Below are 25566 nucleotides of genomic sequence, written 5' to 3'. Positions count from 1 at the left end.
TATGACTAAGATTCTTATTTGTCCAACCTCATAAGCATCTGTTTTATTAAAACTGCAACACCAGTTGATTTGTTAGGCTCCACATTTAAAAACGTTCCTGTCCCATTTGTTTGTGGGGGTGAGCAGGGAGGGCGGACAAACAGCTTCTGCTGGGGGATGTCGGAGTAGTGTTGGGTGTCTGACCTGCATCATCGTTGCCTCCATTGCATCTCTTCTCAGAGACCTGCAAGCCAGCGGGCTGGCTCATAAAAGGACGGGCCCAAGAAGTCGCACTGGAAGAGCTGCAAGCCCACCAGTGGTTCACAGAGGGAGACTTGCGGGCCCAAGAAGGTTGTTGATGGTATGCTGGTGATGTGGGAAGAGGGTACGTTACCTGCTGATGCGGGGGAGGCAGCGTGAATGGGGTATCTCTCACAGACAGAGCTCCTATATGTTTTCAGAAATGCCTCGGACAGATGCCAGCTGACGGACTGAATCACAAAATGGCTTTTCAATGCTCGTATAGTAAGACTTATGAACAGTTGGTAGCCAGGCTCGCAGAGAGACAACGGCGGCCCATCCGGTTGACTCACAGAGGTAGAACTACGAGCCGTCCGCTCCCAAAGAAACAGCAGCGTAGTAGCTCGCAGAGGTATAGACACAGAAGCGTACTAGCTCGCAAAGGTAGACAGCTGCGAGCCGACGGACTGGCTTCTAAAGGCATACCTCCAAAGAGGTGATGTTGGGCACAGGGAGCATGAAAGGGTTATCTTTCTACTAGTGTCCTGGAGTGAAAGTCGTGCTGCCTGGCGCTCATCTGTTTCTCCTTTATTGTTAATAAATCTTAAACTTTCATTGCATCCAAATCATCATTACATAGAGCTCCGCTATATTAAATTTCCCCCGGAACCTTTCTTTTATATTTTCACTCGATGCGAGGCACAAGATGGCTGCTAACACTTCCTGGTTTCAAGTGTTAGTAGCCAATCAGAGTATACTTCCTACTTTGAAGAGTTAGCAGCCAATCGGAGGCAAGCTCGTGCTCGGGAGTAAGGCCCCGACCAGATATATATATATATTTTTTTCCCCTTTAATATCTCAAAAACTACTGAATGGATTTACACCATTTCAGCAAAACCGCGCTTTCTGGACCAAGACCTTTCTCTCTGCCAAAGTTGGCGTAATTCCGTTCAGCAGTTTGACCTGTATCCTTGTCTAAAGTTTCCTATGGAAAATCCATTGAGAAAATACGTTTTCACACAACCCTTTTTTCTCAGTCCCCCCTTGAGCAATCACCCCTAAACTTTCAAGATAGGAGCTGATCAAAAGAGAGAGCCTTTTTGGAAAATGTAGTAAAGAATCGTCAAACGACGCCAAAGTTATAAGCAGATGGAGAGCTCCAGGAGGGGGGCCGCGCAACCCCCACCCCCAACATGAGTGAAGCCCTGAGATTGTGGGGACCCCAGTGGGCACCCGCAGCCCCGGCTATTATTTTTTTTTTAGAAATGCCCCCGGGACCTACCCACCCCGGGGTCTCATTAAAATAAAACACGGGAGCCTGCGACCCCAGCACGAATTACGGCTTTTTTTTTTTTAACATTTTTGGGGCCTTGGGGTCCGTCTGAGAACCCCTGGCCAGGCATAGGGGGTCAGGGTGTTTCTACTCTGCCCCCTTCTCTTGTTTTCTACCTTTGTATCTCTGTTTTCTAGCGACCACTTCTATCGAGACAAAGATGGCTGCCAACACTTCCTGGTTTGGAGAGTTGGCAGCCAATCACAAGTTCCCTTTGAGTGTGGGGGGGTCTCTGGTACTCTTCAAGTAGTTGTGAGGCCAGCCATGCCTGTTGATTGTTTGTTAGGCAATGATTTGGAAAGCTCCACTTGGGCTAAGGTGGAGAAGAAGGCTCATTTAGAGATGTTGGATCTGCCTGAGTGGGAGTGTGTGACCACTTGGTCAATGGCAGCCAAGGGTGTTCAAGAGATCCTGGAGCCTGAAAGTATGGCCAGGAACCTGCCTTAAAGAGAAGTGGTAGGAGGCGCGGGAAACCAGCCCCCACTGTTCCCACGGTCCAAGAGGAGGCATGCCTTGAGGGGGATGCCCTGGAACCTAGAGGGGAGCAAGTTTCTTAACTGGGGAACCTACCTGAGCTGACGCATTGGCAGCAAGAACGGGGGCCCTCCAGGGAGGAATTTTGTGCAAAGCAGAAGTACCCTTCTCATGAGGGTTTGAGGCAACAGGCCACAAACCAGGCAGCAGGTGATCAGTCTGGATCACATTCGATCTACTGGGAGAACGGCCTCCTGTATAACGAGCCTAAGGTTGCTGAGCCTTGGTCAGCCCATGTGCTGGTGGTACCCCAGTGCTTCAGAGCCTTCCTACTTGGGTTGGCTCATGACGTTCCTTTCGCTGGACATCTGGGGCAGAACAAGACCTTTGAACGGCTTGTACCCTACTTTTATTGGCCCCAGATGCAGAAGAATTCAGATACTCATTGTAGAACTTGTCAAACTTGCCAGGCAAGTGGGCAAAGTGGAAGGAAGCACAGGGCTTCTCTCCAAGCTTTCCCTGTAGTCAGTACCCCCTTTGAACCGGTGGGCATTGACATTGTGGGGCCACTGGACCCCAAGACAGCCATGTTTATCCTGGTCTTGGTGGACCATGCTACCCGGGAGCCATCCCGCTCAGGACAGTGACGGCCCCCGTGGTAGGACGTGCACTGATAGGGATTTTCTCTTGTGTGGGGTTCCCCAGAGAGGTGGCGTCTGACCGAGGTAAAAAATTAATTTCCAGAAATATGAAGTCTCTGTGGAAGGAGTGTGGCTTTACCTATAAGTTCACCACTCCTTACCACCCACAAGGTAATGGGCTGGTTGAGAGATTCAACCGGACCCTTAAAGGCATGATCATGGGTCTTGAGGAACCAATGAGGCGCAAGTGGGATGTCCTCTTGCCATGCCTTCTGTTTGCTTACCGTGAGGTGCCATAAAAGTCCCTAGGGTTCAGCCCCTTTGAACTGTTGTATGGGCACCCGGTATGAAGACCTTTGAGTCTGGTCAAGGAAGGCTGGGAGCAATTTCCCAGGAAACCTCCCCAGGAGTATACAGTTACATGCTGGCCTTCAGGAACCAGACTCGGCGATTCAGAGATCTCACTCAGGCGAATCTGGAAGTCAGCCAGGAGGAAATGAAGCGGTGGTAAGATCAGAATACCACTTTGATTGAGCTTCAGCCTGGACAGAAAGTTTGGGTCATGGCCCCTGTAGAGACTTGTGCGCTCCAGGACAGGTGGACCAGTCCGATTGAGGTGGTGGAGCGCAAGAGTGATGTCACCTATCTGGTGAACTTGCGGTCTTCAAGGAACCCTTTGCGGGTCCTACATGTTAACCGCCTGAAGCCCCACTGAGAAGGGTCTGAAGTGGGCATGCTCCTAGCGACGGATGATGGGATGGAGGAGGAGAACGAGCCTCTTCCTGTCCTCCTGTCTGAAACAGAGCGAGATGGGTCAGTGGATGGTGTCAGCCTCTCTACCACACTGACCCCTGATCAGCAGCAGGACTGTCGCCAACTGTTGGGACAATTCTCTGATCTATTTTCCTTGGTTCCTGGTGTCACTGAGTGGTGCATCCATGATGTGGACACTGGGGACAGTCCTCCTGTGAAGCACAAGGCTTACAGAGTGACTGACAAGGACAGGGCTTACATCAAGGAGGAAGTCTCCAAGATGTTTGCTTTAGGGGTGATGGAGTCCTCAAACAGTCCTTGGGCCAGCCCAGTGGTTTTGGTCCCAAAGGCAGCCGCACCTGGTGCCACACCTGAACTCCGGTTCTGTGTGGACTACCGAGGACTCAATTCAGTCACCAGGACTGACGCGCACCCCATCCCCAGAGCCGATGAGCTCATTGATCGGTTAGGGGCTGCACGGTACCTCATCACGTTTTATTTGATGTCTGGGTACTGGCAGATCGCCTTGACTGATGGGGCTAAAGAGAGGTCAGCATTCTCCACACCAGATGGGCACTACCAATTCCGGGTTATGCCCTTTGGGATGAAGAATGCCCCTGCCACCTTTCAGAGGTTGGTCAATCAGGTGTTGACTGGAGGATTTCCGTGCCGCCTACATGGATGACATTGCAGCGTTCAGTGCCAGCTCGGAAGAACATCTGCGCCACCTCTGGGAAGTGTTAATGGCACTGCGAAAGGCAGGCCTCACGATCAAGGCGAGTAAGTGCCAGATCGGGCAGGGTTCCGTGGTGTACTTGCGTCACCAGTTAGGGAGCGGCTAAGTGGCGCCCCTACAACCCAAGATTGATACCATTCTGGCATGGGAACCCCCAAAGACTCAGACACAGGTGAGAGCCTTTTCAGGACTCACGGGGTACTACAGGAGGTTTGTCAAGGAATATGGCAACATTGCTGCACCCTTGACTGAGCTGACTTCCAGGAAGCAGCCCAAGAAAGTGAACTGGACTGACACCTGCCAAAAGGCTTTTGACGCCCTGAAGACTGCCATGTGCTTAAGGCGCCCAACTTCTCAAAACAATTCATTGTTCAAACAGAGGCTTCAGAGCGTGGTGCGGGGGCTGCTCTATCACAGATTAATGAAGAGGGCCTAGACCAACCTGTAGCCTTCATCAGTAGGAGGTTACTTTCACTGGAACAGAGGTGGAGTGCAATTGAGCGCGAGGCATTTGCTGTGGTCTGGGCACAGAAGAAGTTGAGACCATACATGGTTGGGACTCATTTCCTGGTTCGGACCGACCACAGGCTCCTCAGATGGTTAATGCAGAGGAGGGGTGAGAACCCAAAGTTGTTGAGGTGGTCCATTTCCCTACAGGGTGTGGACCTTACGGTGGAACACCGCCCTGGTACAGAACACGCCAACGCTGATGGTCTGTCCAGATTTATCTGCCTTAGTGAAGAGAACTCCCAAGGGGAAGAGTAGTTCTCCCCAAATTTCAGCTGGAGGGGACACGTGTTAGACCTGGCATCATTGGTGTGAGTCTCCCTTCCATTTTTGTTGGATTGCCTCCTCTGTTTTTGATATGTTTTTGCTGGTTATATGCTTTAGGCACTGTGCCACTGCTATTCAGTGCCACAGTGCAAGTGCTCCCTATGTTAAATTGATGTACCAATTAGTGATTCCATGATTGGGTTATTTGATTTACTTGTCAGACCCTAGTACAGAGCACCATGTGTGCCCAGGGCTTGTAAATCAAATGCTGCTGGTGGGCTTGCAGCACTGGTTGTGCCACCCACAGAAGCAGCTTGTAAAATGTGTCTCAGGCCTGCCATTGCAAGGCCTGTGTGCAGTCTGTGACTACCATATCAACTTGGCCAGTGCACCCACTTGCCAGTCCCTAAACCTTCCCTTTTCTTCATATCAGACACCCCTACGGTAGGCCCAAGGGCAGGGTGCATTGTAAGTATAAGGTAGGACATGCCCTGGTGTTTATAGCATGTCCTAATAGTGAATTACAACCATTTTCGTTTTTCACTTTTGCAAGGCTACCTGTTCACTATAGGCCAGAATGGGCAGTTAGATGATTATATTTTATAATCCTAACTGACTCGGGGAACATGGGAGAAATTCAAAGTTAGTATGTCTGAACTCAGAATGATAAAATACATATTTTAGTAAAGTTGGTTTTAACATTCTATGTTTGAAAATACCACTTTTAGAAAGTAGGTATTTTCTTGTCTAACCATCCAAAGCCTGCCTCTGCTAGGTTGTGTATTCCTTGTCTGGAGTTTGAGTGACAGGGCTGGGGAATTCCAGGAGACAGAATGAGTCAGCCCAGTGGTGAATAGGGAGATCTGCATCTAGATGGGAGGGAGGCGTTGCACCTGGGACCTGAATAGGGCTGGGCCTTCCCTCCATGCTGGCTCCACCTCCTGTGGGGCGTCTGATGCCCTGCACTGTGAAAGGAAAGAATAAGTCCAGTAAACAGAGTGCTCAGGAACTGGTTTGGACTGGGCAAAGGCCCCTCTGCCTTCAGAGAACAATAAGAAAAGCAGTATAAATATTGGGACTCGGTCTCAAGAACTTTAGATCACTTCGGGTAACAAGAAACCTTTTTTCAAGGAGAAAAATCAAGGAAGCTGCAAGAGTTTGGACTGCCCCTCTGCCAGTGTGCTGTTTGCTGGATTGGCCTGCAGTGGTTTCTTCATTGCCAAGGAAAAGGAGAAGGACCTTTTTAAGGACTTTCATCATCTTACAGAATATTCTCCAAGGGCTTGATTTTGTGCTTGCCTCCTGCTGAAGTCTCAGGGACAAAAGACTTCATCTCCAGCTCCCCTCTGAATTTCCTTGCTGGGAATTCTAACCGCAGAAGCCTGCGTGTCGCTGGGAGCTGGAAGCGCGTCGCAACAAGAAGAAGCATGATGCCGCCGCAGCGGAGATCGTCCAAAAATAGAAACTAAAATGTTTTAAACAAATGGACATACCAATACCAATTACAACAACCTATTAAGTAATTTTAAGATCTAGATACACATCCACTCATTCACCAACAGTCCTATATAGTTACTCATACATGTACTCACTCATCATATGTACTCATACACCTATACATCCTGTTACATACTGCCACTCATCCATAGAGTTACTCACACACACAGTCACTCATGCTAATAAAGAATCAAACATCCATTTACTTGCAGATACAGTTATACACACACACCACCACACTTACTTCTACAGAAACTTACACATACTTACTCTTTTGCACAATCACTTATAGGAACACATACTTATTCATATAGGAACTCTTCCAATCTCTCACTATCATATACTCACTTATATACACCAATACTCACATATACTAGTTTAAAACATATGTAGTTACTTATAGACACTATTGAGACAATCATTCACTCACTAACACACCCGTACACACTCATCCACCCATACAGTCCTGCACACCTACTGTCTTTAACACATACAAATAGTGGCTCACTCATTCATGCATGTATGAACTAAGCAATACCCCCACTGAACCATACAGACACTCAGACACTCATACTGATACTCGAAAAATCAAGTAATAACCCATTTAGACACCCATGTAGCTACTCACCAACCCATGCAGCCACTTATACACAAAGTGAGAGACTGATACAGAGATTTACATATTTAAACATTACTCACTAACCATGTATTCACTAAGATACACCTAGTCAGTTATAAAATCAATTTTACAAAAGAAATCATCCTTTTAGACACTTATATACCCATTTTTTCTTCCATCAACCTTGAGATATACATATATAAAACATATTTAATTTTTTTTTAAAACACACATTCACTGGATGATGTCATCAGTGATGTCAGTGACCATGTAATTAGTGATGTAATATGTAAGATCAGCAGTGCCTTGAGGGCGCACAAGTTATAGTAGGCTGAACTAACTAGAACGAGGGAAATTGCAATGGTTATGTACGAGTGAAATGTCCAGCTAACTATAACGCCCCTGAAATCTATGTTTTTTCCAGTAAATTTCTAACTTTTTTTTAATGCTAATTCCTAACTATAACGTGCCTGAAACCTATATTTTTTTCAGTTAAAAACCACACACACACACACACACACACACACACACACCTACCTACCTACCTACCGCTCCTCCATTCCTGTATTCAATTTATTGATTGTGTGGGGCTTCTTGAGCGGTGGAACCTCGGGGGAAGAAGCACCTAGATTGAGGATTAAAAGGAACTGCACCCGGTGAGGTGCATATTGGCTACAACTGCCATTTTGTTGTTAGGGTTTTAAGAATAATTGAGCCTTAAGGACTTACAAATCAGGACTGAGCAGTGCCAAGCTACTGCTTGCTGCCGGATTGTTTGGCATATGTACTATAAACCAACTGCCTAATTAGACGACAATGATCCTGTCTGTCAAAGCATTAACCCACTATTTCAAACACTGCCTACAATGGAGAAAATGAGCAAAAAGAACCATGTGTATCCCCACTTTATTCTGCTAACACCCGAAAGGGCACCCCGCAGCACATCCCTGCTTGCCGATCACATACCTGGCCTATACTGCCTCCTAAATTAGCAGAATTTTCCAGTGTTTATTTGGTCACCGTCAGGCCTGTTCAAACTATTAAAATCTTTGCTTTGACACATTTTTCACAGATATTCATTCACCCCCATTTCAAAGGTGCGCAATTAATTGTCCTTAGAGTTCACCATTGCTCATTCTAACCTTCTGGAAAATGGATATCCCTGGGCAATGAACCATTTTGCAAACATCAGTCGGTTCAGTAGGGACTGGATATGCATCAGTGTTACCTTTTCACTCAGCAGGCATCACCTCACAACCGCAAAGAACACTTCCACTTTAGCTTGCAATAGCCGGGACCTCTGCTTTAACTTTTCAATGTAATGCTTAGGAATCCTTCACACCTATTATCTGCCAAAGACTGCCCTAACCTTTAGGCCATCCTTGAAAAAACTACCACTAGTTTTACTGCATTTCTCATACACAGTGCTGTATGCAACTAGAGTATCATTTGGGAAACATTCGACTCCTCCTAGGAGACTCTTTCATTTTATTCCTCCACTTAATAAAAGAGCCAAACTGCTTTAGTACTGTGCGTGGTACCTCATTGGCAAATTATAACTGCACCACAGCTGAAAATGTGTCTCATTCTTGGCTACTATCACTTTTCATGAACTAGAAGCAGCCTGAATGTAAATTTAAAATCTGTTTTAGCCAAGAGACGACCCACTCCTCCTCTTGAAGCACAGTAATTCCACTACACTGGCAAATATATTTTAACTTAATGAACGTGTCCATTTGTCTACATAGCAGTTAAGAAATTTCACTAATGAAAACAAAAAAACAAATTTGGATTTCATGCTTGAGAACAGGCCAAATGGTGAGATCTCAAAAATATCTAATGTGAGGAGTTTGACAAATGCCATACTACCTTCAGCAGCTAATTGTCATTTTGAACTTTGCCACCAGAAGAGAGGCATTTCCCTGGTGGGTTTTACATTTTTAGACACCCCTTTTATGGAATCTTGAATGCCCCTGCTAAGCCAAACCCTTAAAAATTGTTGCTCCTCAACACTTGCAAATATGCATCAGAAAAGTCTGAATAAAGAAGGGCTACTAGGAGGATCAGAGCAGTCTTCTACTGTACCCCGAACAGTTATTAACAGTATTTATTGAGTGCATGGCTAGACAAATCAGGATTCCCAGCGCTAGCGATCACTGTTGGAGACCAAATCAGATTAAGCAAACAAATATGTCTTCAATTGCTTTCTTAAAGCTTAACAAATTATCATTAAGTCTAAGACTAATGGGCAAAGAGTTCCATAGTTTTAGAGCTACGTAGGAAAAAAAGCGGCCACCAACTCTGGATCTCTTAATTCTTTGAACTGTAAGAAGACCTAAGTTTGTTGACCTAAGTTCTCTGTTGGCCTTGTAGTGGTTGAAAAGGTGATGAAGAATCTGTGGGCCTGCTTTATGTTTAGCACGATGAGCAATACACAATGCTGTCAATTGCATTATCTGTTGATTGGCAGCCAGTGAAGTGTGTCAAGCGCCAGGCAAGATGACTGAAACCTAGGGACAGCTAACAACATTTATTCTGTATGATAGGCAGCTTGTTATTCACTGAAAGAGGACGGCATAGAAACAAAGAATTGCCATAATCAAGGCCCAATAGTATAAGTCTCAGTATCACTATTCTTCCTGCCTCCATGGGAAGCCACTTGATCATTTTCCTCAGGGCTCTAAGAAGTCCGAATCAAGTCGCTGCAACTTTATTTTTGCTTGTAGAGCCATAATGAGATGGCTGTCTAAAGTGACACCCAGTCTTTACAATTCTGGGTTGTGGGATGGACGATTTCCTAAGGACAGAGGCCAGGTAAGCTGGTCTCATAGAGATGGATTGTTCCCAACTACCAATAACTCCATTTTGTCAGTGGTTGTCAGTTACACGGCTATGTACTTCCAGACACGCACAACTCCTTTACACAACATCAGGGATGTGGAATTTAATGAAATATCTACTTGACCAGGGGGCAGGCTGGTTCATAAATCTACCTATCCTGTAAAAATAACAACAACAACAAAAAACACACACATTGGTCCCTTTCGTGCCAGGCAGTCTGGCAACAAATTATGGCAGCAATCTCATAATGTAAGACCTCTGAGAAAAGCCTCTCTGATTATGCCAGAGCTCATACTATAGTAGGTTCTGAATACTAGCAATTCCCTTCCTTTGCCAACTTTCCACAAATTTACATACTGGGGATGGAGGTAGCTGTAAGCAATTGTTCCATGTTGGAATGCCCTTTTCAGTCTGTTCAAACCTAGTAACGTGCTTATTTTTGGAGTATTCACCAGCTCTTCTCTACTCTTTCTCATACTGAGGATGGTTGGAAACTTACGCTTAACAAGGGCAGAAGTAAAACAATTTCCCGGATTTGAAAAAAGGGGGTTAGATGGAATGTAAACTTGTAAACGCTCAACAGATTTTTACAAGAACAAATCTACACATGCATATTTGCTTGTGCTTAAACGTAGTTTACAAATATCTTCTAGGAGTACGATTTCCTGGCATACTTCTGTAAATTCTTATGAATTCATGAAAGCTGTAAATCTGCACTAATGCAAGGACATATATCATGGATGACTTTTGTGACTTTCTTTCAGAATCAAGGGCCATATGCAAAAAACATTTTTTGCAGTTGGAGACGGCCTGATTTGGCCATTTCCGACTCCAAAAATGCTTTTTCTTATGTACAAAGAACAAATTGCGATTAAATAACACATTACCCTATCACAACTTGGAAGTGCACACACATACCGATTCGGTATTTGTAAGTGGCGGGTTAGGGTGTCCACTCCAAATACAGAATCACAGTGGTATGTTTAAATGTCTTGCGACCGAATTATGGTTGGGAAATATTAATTTTTTACCAACACTTCAAGGGTGGTGGTAACCATTTGCAACCGGGAAGGGGTCCCCTGAATGACGAAACAAATATTTTTTTATGCGTTAAGGGCAGGCAGTGGTCCAGTGGACCACTGCCTATTTAAAAAAAATGAAAATGTAAACGTTTCATTATATATATTTTTTTTTTTAAACATCCCATTGTCCTTATAATGAAAATAGACTGCATAAAAAAAATTAAAAAATAAACATTGCTTTATTAAAAAGCAGTCACAGACATGGTGGTCCGCTGACCCAAGCAGGTCACCATCCTTGTGATGGCTGATATTCTCAATGGGTTGCAAACTGTGAACTACTCCATTAATATTCATTAAGTAGGTCGATTTGCAACCCACTAGGAATCGGTTTAATCCATTTGAGGTAGCAATTTCCTAATTGTGGTTCACTGATAATCGCAATTTGGAAATCGCCATCCCTAAAATCTGTACATATGGCCCCAAGTCTAGCGTTTTCCAAAACCTTCTGTTTTTATTAAAATTCTATCTCAATATATTTACCTGCGGGCATCACTGTGAGTGACAGTATTCTGCTCTTTCACAAGAGCATATTTGCGTATAAAGTCGCTTTGTTCGGTGCAAGGGAATACTGCAGCAATGTGTGCTTTTTGAGACCAAAAAATATTTTTGCCAATGTTCGTTATAATGTTATAATGGTGACTGCATTGTAACTTACTGCTGCTCCCACAACAATAACAATAATGTTTTAGAATAGCCACAAGGCTGACCGCCAATGTCAGACCTGACGCTATGCCAATGCATGTTTGTATTCATGTTTCCCATAACCATGCTGAAACTGATTACACGGATTTTCCATTATTAATAGGTTTTGGAAATATTAACATGCATCAACAAATTTTACTAAATGATGTATGCATGGTAACTAAAATTTCAAAGCGGTTTAGCAAAACGTTTCTTTTCCTAGTTGCATTTTTTTGTTAACATTTTCTTCTGTAATCAAATTATCATCAATCTTGTTTTCAAGCTTTTGCATATATATGCATGTAATCAGAGAGCATCCTGGTAACATTATACATAGCTTCCTATTGTCAAACTTTGCAAATGTGTGTACACATTTATATATAGAAAACGCAGCGAGTAGTGCAGTTCGAGCATACAGCATTTCCTTAAAATGCTTACCCTAATAATAAAAGCTTTGCATTAATGAACCATGAATACAAGTTTGAAAAACATTTACTTACGGGCATAAACATTACCTTAACTTAAGACAAAGCCCTTCCCTGCTTCATAACGTGGTACTGTAAACTGGCAGCTACAGTGACATCTTGAGATTCGCTTTAATGCCCTTGGGATAAAGTTGCACTATATAAAACTGCAAAAATAAATATTGTGCCACCTCAATGAAAACAACGAGGGCCCGTGGATATAATAATCAAGCACCAAGCAGAATTGAGTGTACAAAATATACCCATAAGACCAAAATACATTGGTTGGCTAAATAATACACCTCTGAAAAGGGGGCTTTAGAATAGTTGTCGAGACACTCCACTGAACTACGCGGGCCGTTCAGGGAAAGGTCGAATAGCCGGCCGGTCATCCCATATGCACTTCATGGTGCCTCCCTACTTAAACTTACTGCTGTCCAGCGCGATGGTGAGCATGACCCGACACTTGTGGTTGAAGGTGAAGAGGCTTTGAGACAGAAAAGAGCCTCGTCCCTGCTTCTGCCTTTCGGGGAAAAGTCCATAACCATGATCCTCCTCCTCCTGGCGCTGCTGACCCTCCATCGGGCTCTCAGTATGCGACATATAGCCCAAGCCTGTCCAATGTATCTAACGAGTTATTTATTGCAACTTCAGTCTTCTTGATCTTCAGACCATAGAATGAAGCATGCTGGTGCTCACAAATCACGTAGGTGGAAACATATTTTCTCAGAGGTTGGAAAAGCATAACCAATCTGGATTGGTTGGGAAAGCTTCTCGTGGATTGGTTAGAAGTATATTTGTTGGTTATTGGCTGTGACGTCACTGAGCCTGCGCCCTGGAACAGAATTTGTGACACTATCCAACTCCCAATCGCAGACCTGTCAGCGCAGTCGAGCAGCAACGAGCGTGCTTAACTTAAAGGAGGTCGTCGTTTGTTTTATATTTTACAGTGCTCAAAGCTTGTATTTTATAGTTTCTATTGCCGTGTTTTAATCTGTGTCGTAATAATGGAACATCTCTCAGAATAGTAAAGTGTTAGTCATTTTAGAGGCAGTATGTTGCATGTACATCAATGAATGTAACGCAGCATAACGTATAACGGGGTTAAATGTAGCGGATGTAAGTTTGATACTAAAACGGGCACCATGTGATCGCAATATCTTACAGCATCCGATGTCAATTTCCCACGCCTTCCATGGTAAAGCTTGAGGCGGAAGTTCATGTTCCGCCATGTTTGTTTGGGTTGGGCGGAACGTCGGTGTCACCTACTGTTGCCATGCCTCCGCAAACGTAATTCTGTGCGCGGTAAAAGCTGGTGTTGTCGCGCCGAATGACAGCTGCTCTAGGTACATAGCCTACAACCGCGCTCCACCGATTCGAAGCAAACGTGAGGATACAGAAGAAGTAGTAACTTGTGCAGGTACCAGTTCGTACAACAAAGTATTATCGGAATATAGAGGAAAAGAGTGTGTGCTGTTATGCTCTCCCCTTACTATTTTAACAATCTACTAAGAAGGCTCCTTAAAATCAAAGAAAGGAGAGGATGAACATTTTGACATTAGTCTTAAATATTTCAATAGAATGGTCAAGAAAAGAAAAAGGTATATGGAAGAGAGCATTTGATTTTCTGGAAAGAGGTGGATGCACGATGAAGTATTGAACAAGTTGAGCCAATTGTTGGGAAGACGAAAACGTGTTCTAGAACTGCACAAAATCCGTACTAGGTCAGACAAGGATGGAGAAACAGTTGATCAGTTTGTTATTTCGTGTGGCAGTTTATAGAAAGGTATGAATTTTAACTTACGGTATGACCAGTTAATAATGAATGGATCTCTTTATTGACAAAGTTATGATAATAAGGTAATGTAGATAATGCGGCTGTCCAACTCATAGTGGTGTATTTGTGTAGCTCTGCAGACGTAAGCAGCAAAGCCAATTAAACTATTATTTTTTTCTATCTGTTTATTGGTTGAAATAAAGTCAATGCAGGTAAATGAGCTAAGACACTGCAATCGTATAGAACACAACCATAAAAACTAAAACTGAAATGTAATGCGGCAGACAGTTTCTAGTGGCATCAGTGCAAGAACCAGCAAAACATGATAGTCACACAGAATCCAGTCATAAAATTTTGTATTGTATTGGAGCGGTTATTTAGTGCATACTAACCAGGGCACGAGTCCTAAAAAAAGAAGTGGGGGGGCGCTGTCACCGGAAGTGACGTCACGACAGGAAGTGATGTCACGAAAGGTGAGCTGCGATCTCGTCCCAGAGAGGCCAAAGAGTGAAGTCCAGCTGTTGGGCAGGGGGGACGGCGTCCACCCGCTAAAATAAGTGGGGGGACGCCGTCCACCCGCGTGGTACCCCGACTCCAGCCCTGATACTAACCCTGTATGGGACGCTGAAGTACTTGCCTACATGGATAGCATGTTAAGGCATGTAGGGGTTCTGGATGGAAGGATGCTGTCTTTATTTTGATCCTATGTGGGTAGTGTTTCTATGTCATTCATAATGATCAAACGAGTTGTGGTAACCGTGTTATGTGACGCAGTGCTTAGCAGTGTGATGGTTAAAGAGGTGCGAGAGGCAGGCGCACAGTTTATAGTTTTCAGTAAGCTAGCAGCTCAGCGGGTCCCTTATGGTGTTTGTTAGTTTATAACTGTGGTGTTGGGCATCCCATAGACACAGTGTGTTTACTATGACATAGGATGACACAGTAAGTGTTCCATTTAGGTACTATGGGTGGGACAGTGGATAGGGAGACTCCGAGCTGTAACGTCCTGTACGTGCTCTCTCTTGCACTACCAATAAACTATACCTGTGGGGTCTGAGTACCCCAAGTTTTTTTGGGGGCCCTCGAAAGGGTTCTCTAGGGGCTCTATTTTCAGGCCTCAAGAAATCCTTTGAAGAGAGACACTTTCTCTCGAGATTTACCTTCTCTTCTCCAAATCTTGTACTGACATGCCATTGTTTGGCTCACAGACTAGAACTTGCTGTGGCAGATACAGTTGATGAGGTTGCTGGGGTCCATCACTTCAAGATTTTCATGGACTCATTGTATGCCACCTACAGCATGTCACCAAAAAACCAGAGGGAGCTAAATCTGTCTGCCAGCGAGCTAAGTGTACAGCTTCAGAAGATAGGGAAAATGCTTGATACTAGATGGGTAGCATCCAGTTACAGATCTATGAAAGCTGTTTGGAACCGCTTCGCTGCGTTGTGCAAACATTTTGATAATGCTTCTAAAGACCCATCCAGACCCATAAGAGAGCGGAGTAAGTATGAAGGTCTCTTGAAGAAGCTTACATCCTATTCTTTTATCAGAGATTTGGGGGTAATGTGTGATGCACTTCAAGAGCTCAAAGACTTATCACTGTCCTTACAGAGGGGGGACATTACAATTGTTAATGCCCACAGACTTTTGGTTAGTCAAGTACTTATATGTAGAGCAATGAAGGACTCACCATTGGAGGTTGCTTCTGCGGCTCAGAGAGCAGTTGACGAGGGTAAATTCAAGAATGTTCATCTTTTCCATGGTTGAAGTAACTATGTTGCCCTTAATCAAAATCAGTTTTACCAAAGTCTGTCTGTAAATATCAATAAACTATGTGCCCCGGATTCTGAGAAAGAACTTATAGCCAGCTTCAGTGTGCTAGATGTAGGCAACTTGCCTTCAGGTGATGAATGCATTCTTTATGGTGAAACAGATATCCAGAAACTGTGTCCAGAGTTTAAGCTGCCAGCAAGAGATACTATCCAAGCTTCTAGACTTTTCAAAGATTTTGTGCGAAAGAACACCCCTGAAGCATTAAAAAAGTTAGTATTTTGCATGGAAACCCTGCCAGCAAGTGATGCGGATTGCGAGAGAGGTTTCAGCCCAATGAACTTAATTGCTTGTCCAACAAGGGCCTCTGTTCTTCTAGAGACCATTTCTTCATGCTTATGGGTAAAAGTCAATGGTCCTACGTTTGACGTGAAGCTGCTTGTAAAGAGTTGGCTGGCAAAACGTAGAAGGTCTGCTGAAGAAAATTGTTGTGAGGAACCCCAGTAAAATAGACACAGTGACTATCTTCAAGGGTTTTGGGAAATCCTGCAATAGATTCCTATGTAATGTAAATCATTTTTGCATGTTTTTTTAAGTGTTTGGTATTTTATGGCTTATACTTAATAAATATACCTTTTTGCCTATTTTACTATCTTTTGCTGGATGCGACTTCGTGATTTTCTTAAGCACACAATGCTAGTTATCTTGATTTAGACCTCGCCCCTACTCATATAGGCCACACCCCTTTAAGAAATTTGCCACACCCCTTTTAGAGCACCTCCACTTTTGTTCTCCCTCTTAAAGCCCTGACTATACCTAACCACTTACAGTAGTATTCATTCATAATAATTTAGTGACAACCTGAGGTCAAGAATATGCCCGCCAAGGATAGGTTGGCATTTGCAGTTGGAAGACCTATATGTCGTGAGTGACATTGGGAAAGCAGCTGTTCGGTAGCTTCAGGAATGCGGACGTCTTCAGCGGGTACACCACTACCTGTAGTCCTGCTAAGGTCCTTTCTGACTTTTTCAGAGAAATTTGGCCTGGTGCATGCAAGTTGGTCTGCATGCACCATTAAGTAGTTGGGCCGGTGCGAGCATCTTCAGTCAGGAGGGAACACCTCTTTTCTGACTGTGTGCAATGCAGGCTTAGACGGGTGATGCAGCTCACCGGCAGCCACTTAAACAGCAGGATCCTGGATATGTTCCGTGGCACGCTGATGGATGATGCAACAAGTTGGCGGCCATTCTAAAGTGCAGTATATTGGACGTGTGACGTGGCACGGCAGCGGTCTTTTTAGGTGGAGTCATCTTTTCATGGGAAAGACTCAGTAGAGCTGGAACACTTGTCACGGTTATTTGGCTTTGTTCTTCTTATTCTGTTAGTGCTGACAGAGAAAAAGAATTTCGACAGCAGTACAGCGCTACCTGGGATATGCACAGCACGCGTATCACTTGAAAGTACTGCTTTTTTATGGTGATACACACACCTACCTTATGGTACTAGGGAGGCTTGTACATTGAGGTGCACGCCGTTCTGACTTTGCCTTGCAATGCGCTTCGTATCACAGTGACTCGCACACCTTGAGCATATTGCATTGTATGTGCATGTCACAGCCAGGAACTGTTACCGTTCTTATTCTATGGTGTCTAGACTGGTTATATTACAGTGACTCGCACACCAGGGACATATATGCTTTTTCCCTTCAACACATCTCATAGCCTATGCTGATTTAATAGGTAGGGAAAGCATATTTGTACACAAAATGATGCGCAAACCAGATACTTGCATACTCATTAATTTTTTACGCTGTTCTTTTTGGTTATTATTATTGTAGGGTTTTGAGGTGACTGTGCACACAAACGCTGTCTCTCACACCACCCCTGCCATTTCTTCCTTGTTCGGATGAACCCCAGGTGAAATGGCCTTAGTGGAAACAGTATTTCCTGAACTACATTTCGCAATTGAGGATGAAGGTTCGGAAGTTTTTCCTGCGGCTAGGAAGAAGAAGATTCTTTTAGACAGTTTAGGACCAGAAGGGTTACAGGTGTAAAACCATATGGGGGAAAAAACAATGCAGCAGTGATCAATATGTATTCTTGAATGTATTAGAAGACCCTAATAACTATTATCAACCTGCTGTTTGTGCTGCGATAGATAGGTTTAATTTTTTTCAGTGGAAGCAAGGCAAATAAGAACCAATCAAAGACTGTGTCTGCACTTAAAAAGTTGGTAATTTCATGTAAGTATGGCACGCTGCATGATGAGTTTGTCCGTGACCAGATCATCATGTACACCAACAATTCAAATTTACAGGAAAGATTATGGGTAAATGTTGATTCGTCTTTGAAAGCTCTAATTGCTTTAGCGAAAAAAAAGTGACTTTTCAAAGAGAAGTGATAAAGTGGCCACCAATACATCTTTGGTATCCGATTAATGAAAACTGCGTCAGTGTGTAAGATATACGATACAAGAACTAATAATAGGAAAGAAAGTGATAATGCTAAAAAGAAGATAAAGGGAACTTTTGGTGATAAGAATTTGAGTTGCTTTAGGTGTGGGAGCAAGGATCATATTGCTAAGAATAAAAGGTGCCCCTGCACCCAGGTCAAAGTGTTTCTTCAGCTGGGTTGTGGGACATTTTTCTAAGGTGTGCAGGAAAAAGAGCAGGAAGGCGCAAAACTTATCTCAGGAAGGTCAGACTCCGATCAGTCAAATGAGGACAGTGCTGAGGGTGTGTTGTGTTTGGAGTGTCTGATTCCTAATCTAGAAACATCCTCCAGGAATAATCCTATGTACAACATGAGGACTGGGGGAGTCAGCATAGTCATTGTGGCAGATTCAAGGTCACCCTATACAATCATGAACAAGAGGGTGTGGATGGAAAAGTTTGTCCCGGCCTTGGGTGACCAGTTGGTAGAAACTGATATTCATCCTGTTACGTTCACAGGAGAAAGAATTCCTATGTTGGGGTACAGAATAATAACTTTCGAATTTAAGGGAAGGCATACAGAAAGCAAGTTGTATGTTGCTCAGGTAGGGCACTCTATTCTGGGATGGGTGGATCAGAAGGCATCAGCTATCGTATTGAATCCTAATAAAGCTGATGAGGTGCTTTTACTAGAAGAGTTTGAGCAAGAACTTGCAAGGACTTTAAATGAAGTATTCCCTGATTTGTTCTCAAGTAGGTGGGCAAATTAAATACTTTTGTACACCAAATTGTATTGAAGAAGGGGACAGTTCCAGCATGTCATAAAGTGAGAAACATACCATTGAGTGTTATGGAGGAGGTCACAGATGAACTGGAAATGTTGCAGAGTAGGGGCATTTTTGAAAAAATAGAAAGTCCAGAGTGGCTTGCACCTTTAGTTGTAGCCAGGAAGGTGAATGGAAAGATTAGGCTACGCATAGATCTTCGAGATCTCAACAAAAATATTTTTGTGGACAAATTCTCCTAGCCAAGGATCAGTGAGTTGTTAGCAATGACAAAGTATGTCAGGTGGTTTTCTACTATTATTCTAAACTCTGCCTACTACCAGGGTGTGTGGCACCAGGAGAGCAGAAGCTTAACTGCTTTCATTACTCACATGGACTGTTTTAGATTCATCCACATGACCTTTGGATTGGCGTCAGCTGCGGCGGTTTTCCAGAGGCTGATGAATCAGTTCCTAAAAGGAATTCCAGAAGTAGATTAGTTTCCGGATGATAATCCTGATCATGGGTAAGAGCAAAGTGGAGCATGTTAGTAATTTGAATAGGGTCCTGGAGAAGCTTAAGACTTATGGATTAACAGCAGAACTATAAAAGTGAAAATGTTGCAGACACTCAGTGTCATATTTAAGACATGCGGTCAGCAAGAAAGGGATTTTCTCTAAGAAGGAGATTTTTTAACCCAGTAGAGATGCACCTGCTCCTCCTACATATAAGGAAGAAGTTAGACCGTTCATGGGACTGGCAGAGTTCTCTTCTAAATTTGTAAAGGAGTTTCCTGAAAACAGTGTAGCATTAAGCAAATTTTGAAAGCACAAGAACGCTTTGTAGGAAGTGATAAATCACAAAGAGAGTTCAACAGATTTAAAAATGATATTTGCTCTGCCATAGCATTGCAAGGGTTTGATACTAAAGCTTGTACAGTTTTGACTCTCAACGCCACGAGAAGGGCTTAGGTGCAGTGTAATCGTAAATGTCTAGGGAAGGCACCAAATGTACAGTTCCTTTTGCTTCACGCGTTCTAACTTCACCAGAGAAAAAACACTCCCATCATTGAGAGGAAGATGCTGGCGTGTGTATGGGTTACAAAGAATTGCAGACCATTCCTTTAGAGTATCAAATGTATACTACGCACGGACCACAAACCTTTAGTTAAGGTTTTAACTACGGATGGTTCAATCAAAAGCTACTCCGCGTATAGCCAGGATGCCATTGAGACTGTTAGACTATGCATATAATGTTGAGTACTTACCTGGCAGGGAGAATAAGAGGGCAGACAAATTGAGCAGATCGCTTGTAAAGTAGGGTAACAACAAAGCCAAACAATAAAGGTGTGAATGGGATGGTTATAGTGTGGATCGTCTAGATAGTGTTGACCATGCTGTTACAGAGTGATTGGTTCACAGGCAGGGCTCGAAAAATCATAAAAACTACACTAGACCTGCAGTTCTAGTAACGTGACTCTGAAAGCTGAGCTAATGTGACAATTTAACAAGATTTTAATGCATTTTTATTGCTCATTCACTTTATGAGCAATAAAGATGCCTTTAAATCTTGCTTTCTTGTCATATTTGCTCTGCTTTCAGAGCTGAGATCAAGTGTCAGTTTGTCTTCCTACTCGCCATAAAAGGGCGAGTAGGACCTAAAAATAGCTTGTCCTTATTGAATATGACTCGCAAATGTGAGTGGGCAAGTGGATTTTGTGAACCCTGCCAGGGTATGCACAGGATAAAATTCTAGAGAAAATCAAGGACTATGTCTTCTAGGGGTGGCCGAGTAAAAGCAAATTGATGGAGGAATGATAGAAATTATGGCATCAGAGGGAAGAACTGTCTGTCTCAGACCCTGAATTTCTCTTCCGGGAGGGGTAAGGTTGTTCCTTCAGAAGCCTATTATAATAAAATTCTTGAGCTGACACATGAGGCGCACCTTTGGATAGTTAAGTCCAAACAGCAGGAAAAACGATCCTAATAGTGGCCTGGTATAGACTCGGATATGGAGAATTTTTTAAGGATTTGTGCACAGTGCGCCAATGCTGATGAGACTCATGCTGTTTTTAAACTACCCCTAGGTGTGAGTGGAATAACCTCCTGTGCATGGGAAGTATTGTCTATTGATATCTTGGGACCTATTTTGGACTGTAAAGGTAAGCTTAAGTATATAATGGTATTGTTTGACAAGTACTCTAGGTGGCCAGAGTTGGAGGTGTTTTAGTGACTAGATGCTACATGTATAATTTCCTTCCTTGAAATAAACGTTAGTGAGAGAAGGAATTCCTATGACACTCCTAAGTGATAATGGTCCACAATTTACTGCCAAAAAATGTAAGCATTTCTTAATGAGGAATAGGGTCAAAGAGAAGAAGACACCTGTTTATCAACCTGCCAGTAATGGCGCCTTAGAAAGGTTCAACAGAGTAATCATGGGCAGTATCTAGGCAGCCATCAATGCTGGTAAGAATTGGATTTAGAATTAGACAAACTGCTGTGGGTGTACATAATCACTCTCACAGTGACAGAGAAGGCAACCTTTTACAAAACATAATTCACTATGGATGTCTCAGGATTATCAGAGCAAATTGTCCCCTGAAGTAGTTAGAAACAACCTAGAGGAGGCAAGCCTGACCTATAAGAAGTACTATGATAAAAAACATTGTGTCAAGAAAGTCTCTATGTCGGAGGGTTGATTGTAAAATTGGACAAGTGAATAAAGAAGGGATACAGTCATTTTTCACCACCATATAGAGTTATTAAAGTGTATTCTTGTTTAGCCAATTTAATTGATGAGAAGGGTTGGCATTTCGGAAAACTCTTAAAGTGCAACAAAAATGTGTCCTCTAAGTGTAGGGATTCAGACTGGATGAGACAATGGTTGAGGGAAGAAGGAGATGGGGAGAATTCCCCTTCAGCATCTCCTACTCAATCATCTAATCTACCGTTGAATGTGGGTACGGGAAGCTGATCTGAAAAAGTATATGCATCTACCAGTGAGGTGGATGTGAAGGTACAAAGTTCTCAGCACATTGTGGTTCCTTGTATACAATTCAGAGGGGCAACGACTACCAGTTCAGGTAGAACTGTAGCACTTACTGTAAAGTGAAAGGATTTTGTGGAAGGTTAATATTGACCCGTACTACATTTATGAAATGAATTACCAGGGCAGCAGTGTGAGAGTGGTATTAAATGTGCAATGTTATACTTGACTATGTGTTATTGGTATTATCCAATTATTATGTTATTCTTTTAGAAATAAGTTGGCTTTTTGGTTAATGGTCCTTGTAATTGTTTTTTCATTACGTAAAGGGGAGATGTATGTTGGGTATCCCATGGATACACTTTGTTGGGATGACATATTTAGAGTTCCATTTAGGAACTATGGGTGGGACAGTTGGTGGAGAGATTCCGAGCTGTAACATCCTGCTTGCTCTCATGCACTACCAATAAACTGCACTTAACCACTTAACCACTGGCCATAGTCCTCATTCCTACAAATACTTCACCGAGCTGGTTACTTCACTGGGTTGTCCATACTGAGCTATCTTGAAGTTGAAGTTGAAGGGTTTTGTAAAGCGCTCTACTACCAGGCGGTTTCTTGGCGCTGTAGAAGGAACCTGAAACTGAAGGAAAGGGAGGAGGGGTGTTAGAGGAGTAAGAGTTAAGAGGAGTAGGCAGAGGAAAAGAGATGGGTTTTCAGAGCAGCCCGAAAGTCAAGGTAAGAAGGAGTAGATCTTATAGCTAAAGGAAGGACATTCCAGAAGAGTGGAGCGAGTGTCGAGAACCTGGAGCCACCCGATTTCTTTTTGCAGAAGCGGAGGACCTGGTTAAGGGACTGGATGGAGGAACGGAGATTTCTGGTTAGAGTATAGGCAGTGATTTTAGATCTGATGAATTCAGGGGCAGTGCCGGCTAGGGACATGAAAGTCAGGCAGCCCATCTTGAAAAGTGAGCGTTCCCTGATGGGGAGCCAATGGAGGGTCTTGAGCAGGGGGGTGGTGTGGCTGGATTTGGGGAGCCTGTAGATGAGGCGCGCCGCTTGATTCTGGATGAGCTGTAGGCGCCGGCACTCATAGGCAGGGATGCCCACATAGAGGGCATTGCCGTAATCTAGGCGAGATAGAATCATTGCCAGTGTGATGATTTTGAGGGCTTCGGCTGAGAAGTAGCGTGAGACTTTGCGGATGGTTCTCGGGGACAGAAAACAAGAGGAGACCCCCGAGCTGATTTGAGGTCGCAGAGAGAGATCTTGGCTGACTTTAATGCCTAGGGTTTTTACAGAGGCAGAGGGAGACGGGGGCGATCCAAAGATAGGGGGCCAGAAAGCAGAAGACCAAGGATTAGAGGGACCACCGATAAGAACAAGCTCCATTTTATCGGGGTTCAGTTTTAGTTGGTTGAGGTTCATCCAGTTGTAGATGAAGGTAAGAATGGAGTGGACCGTGGAAATAGAATCAGAAGAGGGGGTGAGATTGAAAATAAGTTGGAGGTCATCGGCGTAATTGAACGCCGTGACCTCCAAGTCCTGTAAAGCAACAATAAGCGGGTGTATGTAAAGGTTAAACAGGAGGGGGGAGAGTGAGGAGCCCTGGGGGACTCCACAGGAGACCAAGCGAGTAGGGGCCATAAAGCCCTCCAGACGGACAGCCTGAGAGCGGTCTACCAAGAAAGAGGTGAGCCAGGCCAGAGCCGATCCCCCAATGCCGGCGCCCCCGACACGGTCGAGAAGGATGGAGTGGTTGACCGTGTCAAAGGCAGCGGAGAGATCTAGGAGGACTAGGGCCTGGGGGGAGTTGGTGTCGGCGCTCCGTCTGAGCTCATCGACTACCGAAAGAATAACAGATTCCGTGGAGTGAGCCGGCCTAAAGCCGGCCTGGTGTTCTGCTAGAAGGTGATGCGTCTCAATGTAGTTGGAAAGTGAGGAGGTGATGTGACTCTCCAAGATCTTACCTAGGAGTGGAAGGAGTGAAATGGGTCTAAAGTTAGAGGGGATGGTGGGGTCGGCGCCGGGTTTCTTTATGATGGGAATAACCGTAGCTGATTTGAACGCATCAGGTACGGTGCCTAGGGAGATGGAGGCGTTGAGCAGGGTCAGAGGGGGGGCTGGACAGTGGGAAAAGAATTCCCTTAGGATGTGAGCCGGGCAGGCATCAGCAGGGGAGCCTGTTTTGACCTTTCCCAGTAGGGAGCAGAAGGCCTCTTCTTAGATTGCGGGAAACTGGTCAAAGGAGGAAGCAGGTGGGGTTAAGGGAGGGCAAAAGAAGGAGGGAGGTGCCAGGGGGATGTTCTGCTTTATGGTGGTGATCTTCTCAATAAAGAAGTCATTAAGAGTGTTGCAGAGGGATTGGGAGGGGATGGGTCTGGGCACAACTCTGTCGGAAGCAGCAAGCTCATTCACAATTGTGAAGATCTCCTTGGGTTTATTGGCTGCCCGATGGATTTTCTGAGAGAAGTGTTCTAACTTGGCTGTGAGTATGGCCTTTTTGTAGTCCCGAAGGAGAGTCAGGTAATGAGTCTTGAGATCCGAGCAGTAACTGCGGCGCCAATGGCGCTCAGCCTGCCGGAGTGCCAGTTTTTGGGTTTTCAGGGTGTCGGAAAACCAACGGTTGGCGTCATGAGGGCGGCGCGTTCCAACCCGTCTGAGAGGTGCAACTAGATTGCAAGCCTCTAAGAGCCAGTTATCAATAGTGGTTACCTGCCTGTTAAGGGGCATTTCTGCCAGGGTGGGGGCGGAAGAGGCTAGGGATTGGCCTAGGGCGGTAAGATCCACCCTATTCCAGTTGCGAGCAAAGGTATTTTTGGGGAGAGGAGGGGTATTGATCTTCCCCAGGGGAATGGAAAAGGTAATCAGGGAGTGGTCGGACCAGACACAAGGGGATATCGAAGGCAGCGAGATTGAGAGATTCGGAAAGAACAAGCAGATTAATGGGCTTCCTTTCCTGTGCGGGTCAACATGTTTCGGGGCACCATGCCCCTTCGTCGCGACCGGGGTCAGATCCCCCTGTCACTCACTAATGTCTTTCCGAATCACTTTTTTTTAACAATACCAGCCAGTGTTTATTAAATAGTTTTTTCTATCACCAGGCCAGGTATTTTTTAACACCACTTATTTGTATCACCCCTGACCCAACTGACACTCACTCCATTTCACTCACATAGCACTTTTATCTAAAAAGGTGCTCCAGCGTAGTCGCTCGTCGTAGCACTGCCCCGTCCGGCAGCCGGGCGGGAAGACCCCGATGATGAAGCAGGACACCAAGGGCCCTTTTGGTGTGTGAGGGGTATTTTAACACATTTTGTGTATTCCATTAACAACAGGATACACACTGACCCTACGTGTGGTGGACCTTGTTGATTAACAGTATTTAAAAAGTAGAACATGTCCTCTTAAGGTTTACGTGTCATGATAGTCAAAATACTCTTAAATATGTTTTTAACTACTGCAAGGACCTCCTGTCTCATAGGCTAACATTAGGATTGCCTTATTACATAAGTGTAATTTCACATTGGAAAGAGATGGTACCCCTAAATCTTCTGTGTCTGGAGACACAATTTAAAATAAAAACTGATGGTGAAGTTAGAATTTAAATTGCAATTCTGAAAATGCCAATTTAGTAAGTTAGCATTTTCTTACTGTAACCATTTGGTTCCTTCTGCCTGTCCCTGGAATACACGTTAGTGATGGGTGTCAGCTGGCTTTGTGCA

The 25566-nt window shown here is 44.2% G+C and overlaps 2 protein-coding genes across 11 annotated transcripts in view; one reads left to right on the top strand and one right to left on the bottom strand.

Moving 5' to 3' along the window:
• The window catches only part of ATP23 (ATP23 metallopeptidase and ATP synthase assembly factor homolog), a 54482-nt gene extending 41640 nt beyond the window's left edge, over nucleotides 1-12842 (bottom strand). The window contains exon 1 of the mRNA XM_078675500.1: nucleotides 12546-12842. Within this exon, the coding sequence (XP_078531626.1) occupies nucleotides 12546-12717 (172 nt within the window). The 5' untranslated portion in view covers nucleotides 12718-12842. The remainder of the gene's footprint in view (nucleotides 1-12545) is intronic.
• A 103-nt stretch (nucleotides 12843-12945) lies between these two features.
• RPAP3 (RNA polymerase II associated protein 3) overlaps nucleotides 12946-25566 on the top strand; it is a 286980-nt gene continuing 274359 nt past the window's right edge. For 2 of the 10 annotated variants that reach the window (XM_078675467.1, XM_078675436.1), the window contains exons 1-2: nucleotides 13500-13534; nucleotides 20940-21014. The gene's annotated coding sequence lies outside the window, so the exon portion shown is untranslated. Of the gene's footprint in view, nucleotides 13039-13394; nucleotides 13535-13785; nucleotides 13901-20939; nucleotides 21015-25566 lie in introns of those variants that run through there. The other 8 variants (XM_078675451.1, XM_078675405.1, XM_078675426.1 and 5 more) reach the window with 7 other exon arrangements.

This window comes from Lissotriton helveticus, chromosome 1_1, assembly GCF_964261635.1.
Source record: "Lissotriton helveticus chromosome 1_1, aLisHel1.1, whole genome shotgun sequence".
Classification (NCBI taxonomy): Eukaryota; Metazoa; Chordata; class Amphibia; order Caudata; family Salamandridae; genus Lissotriton; species Lissotriton helveticus.
The sequence above is the reverse complement of the archived record's forward strand: the minus strand, read 5'-3'. Positions and strand labels throughout refer to the sequence as shown.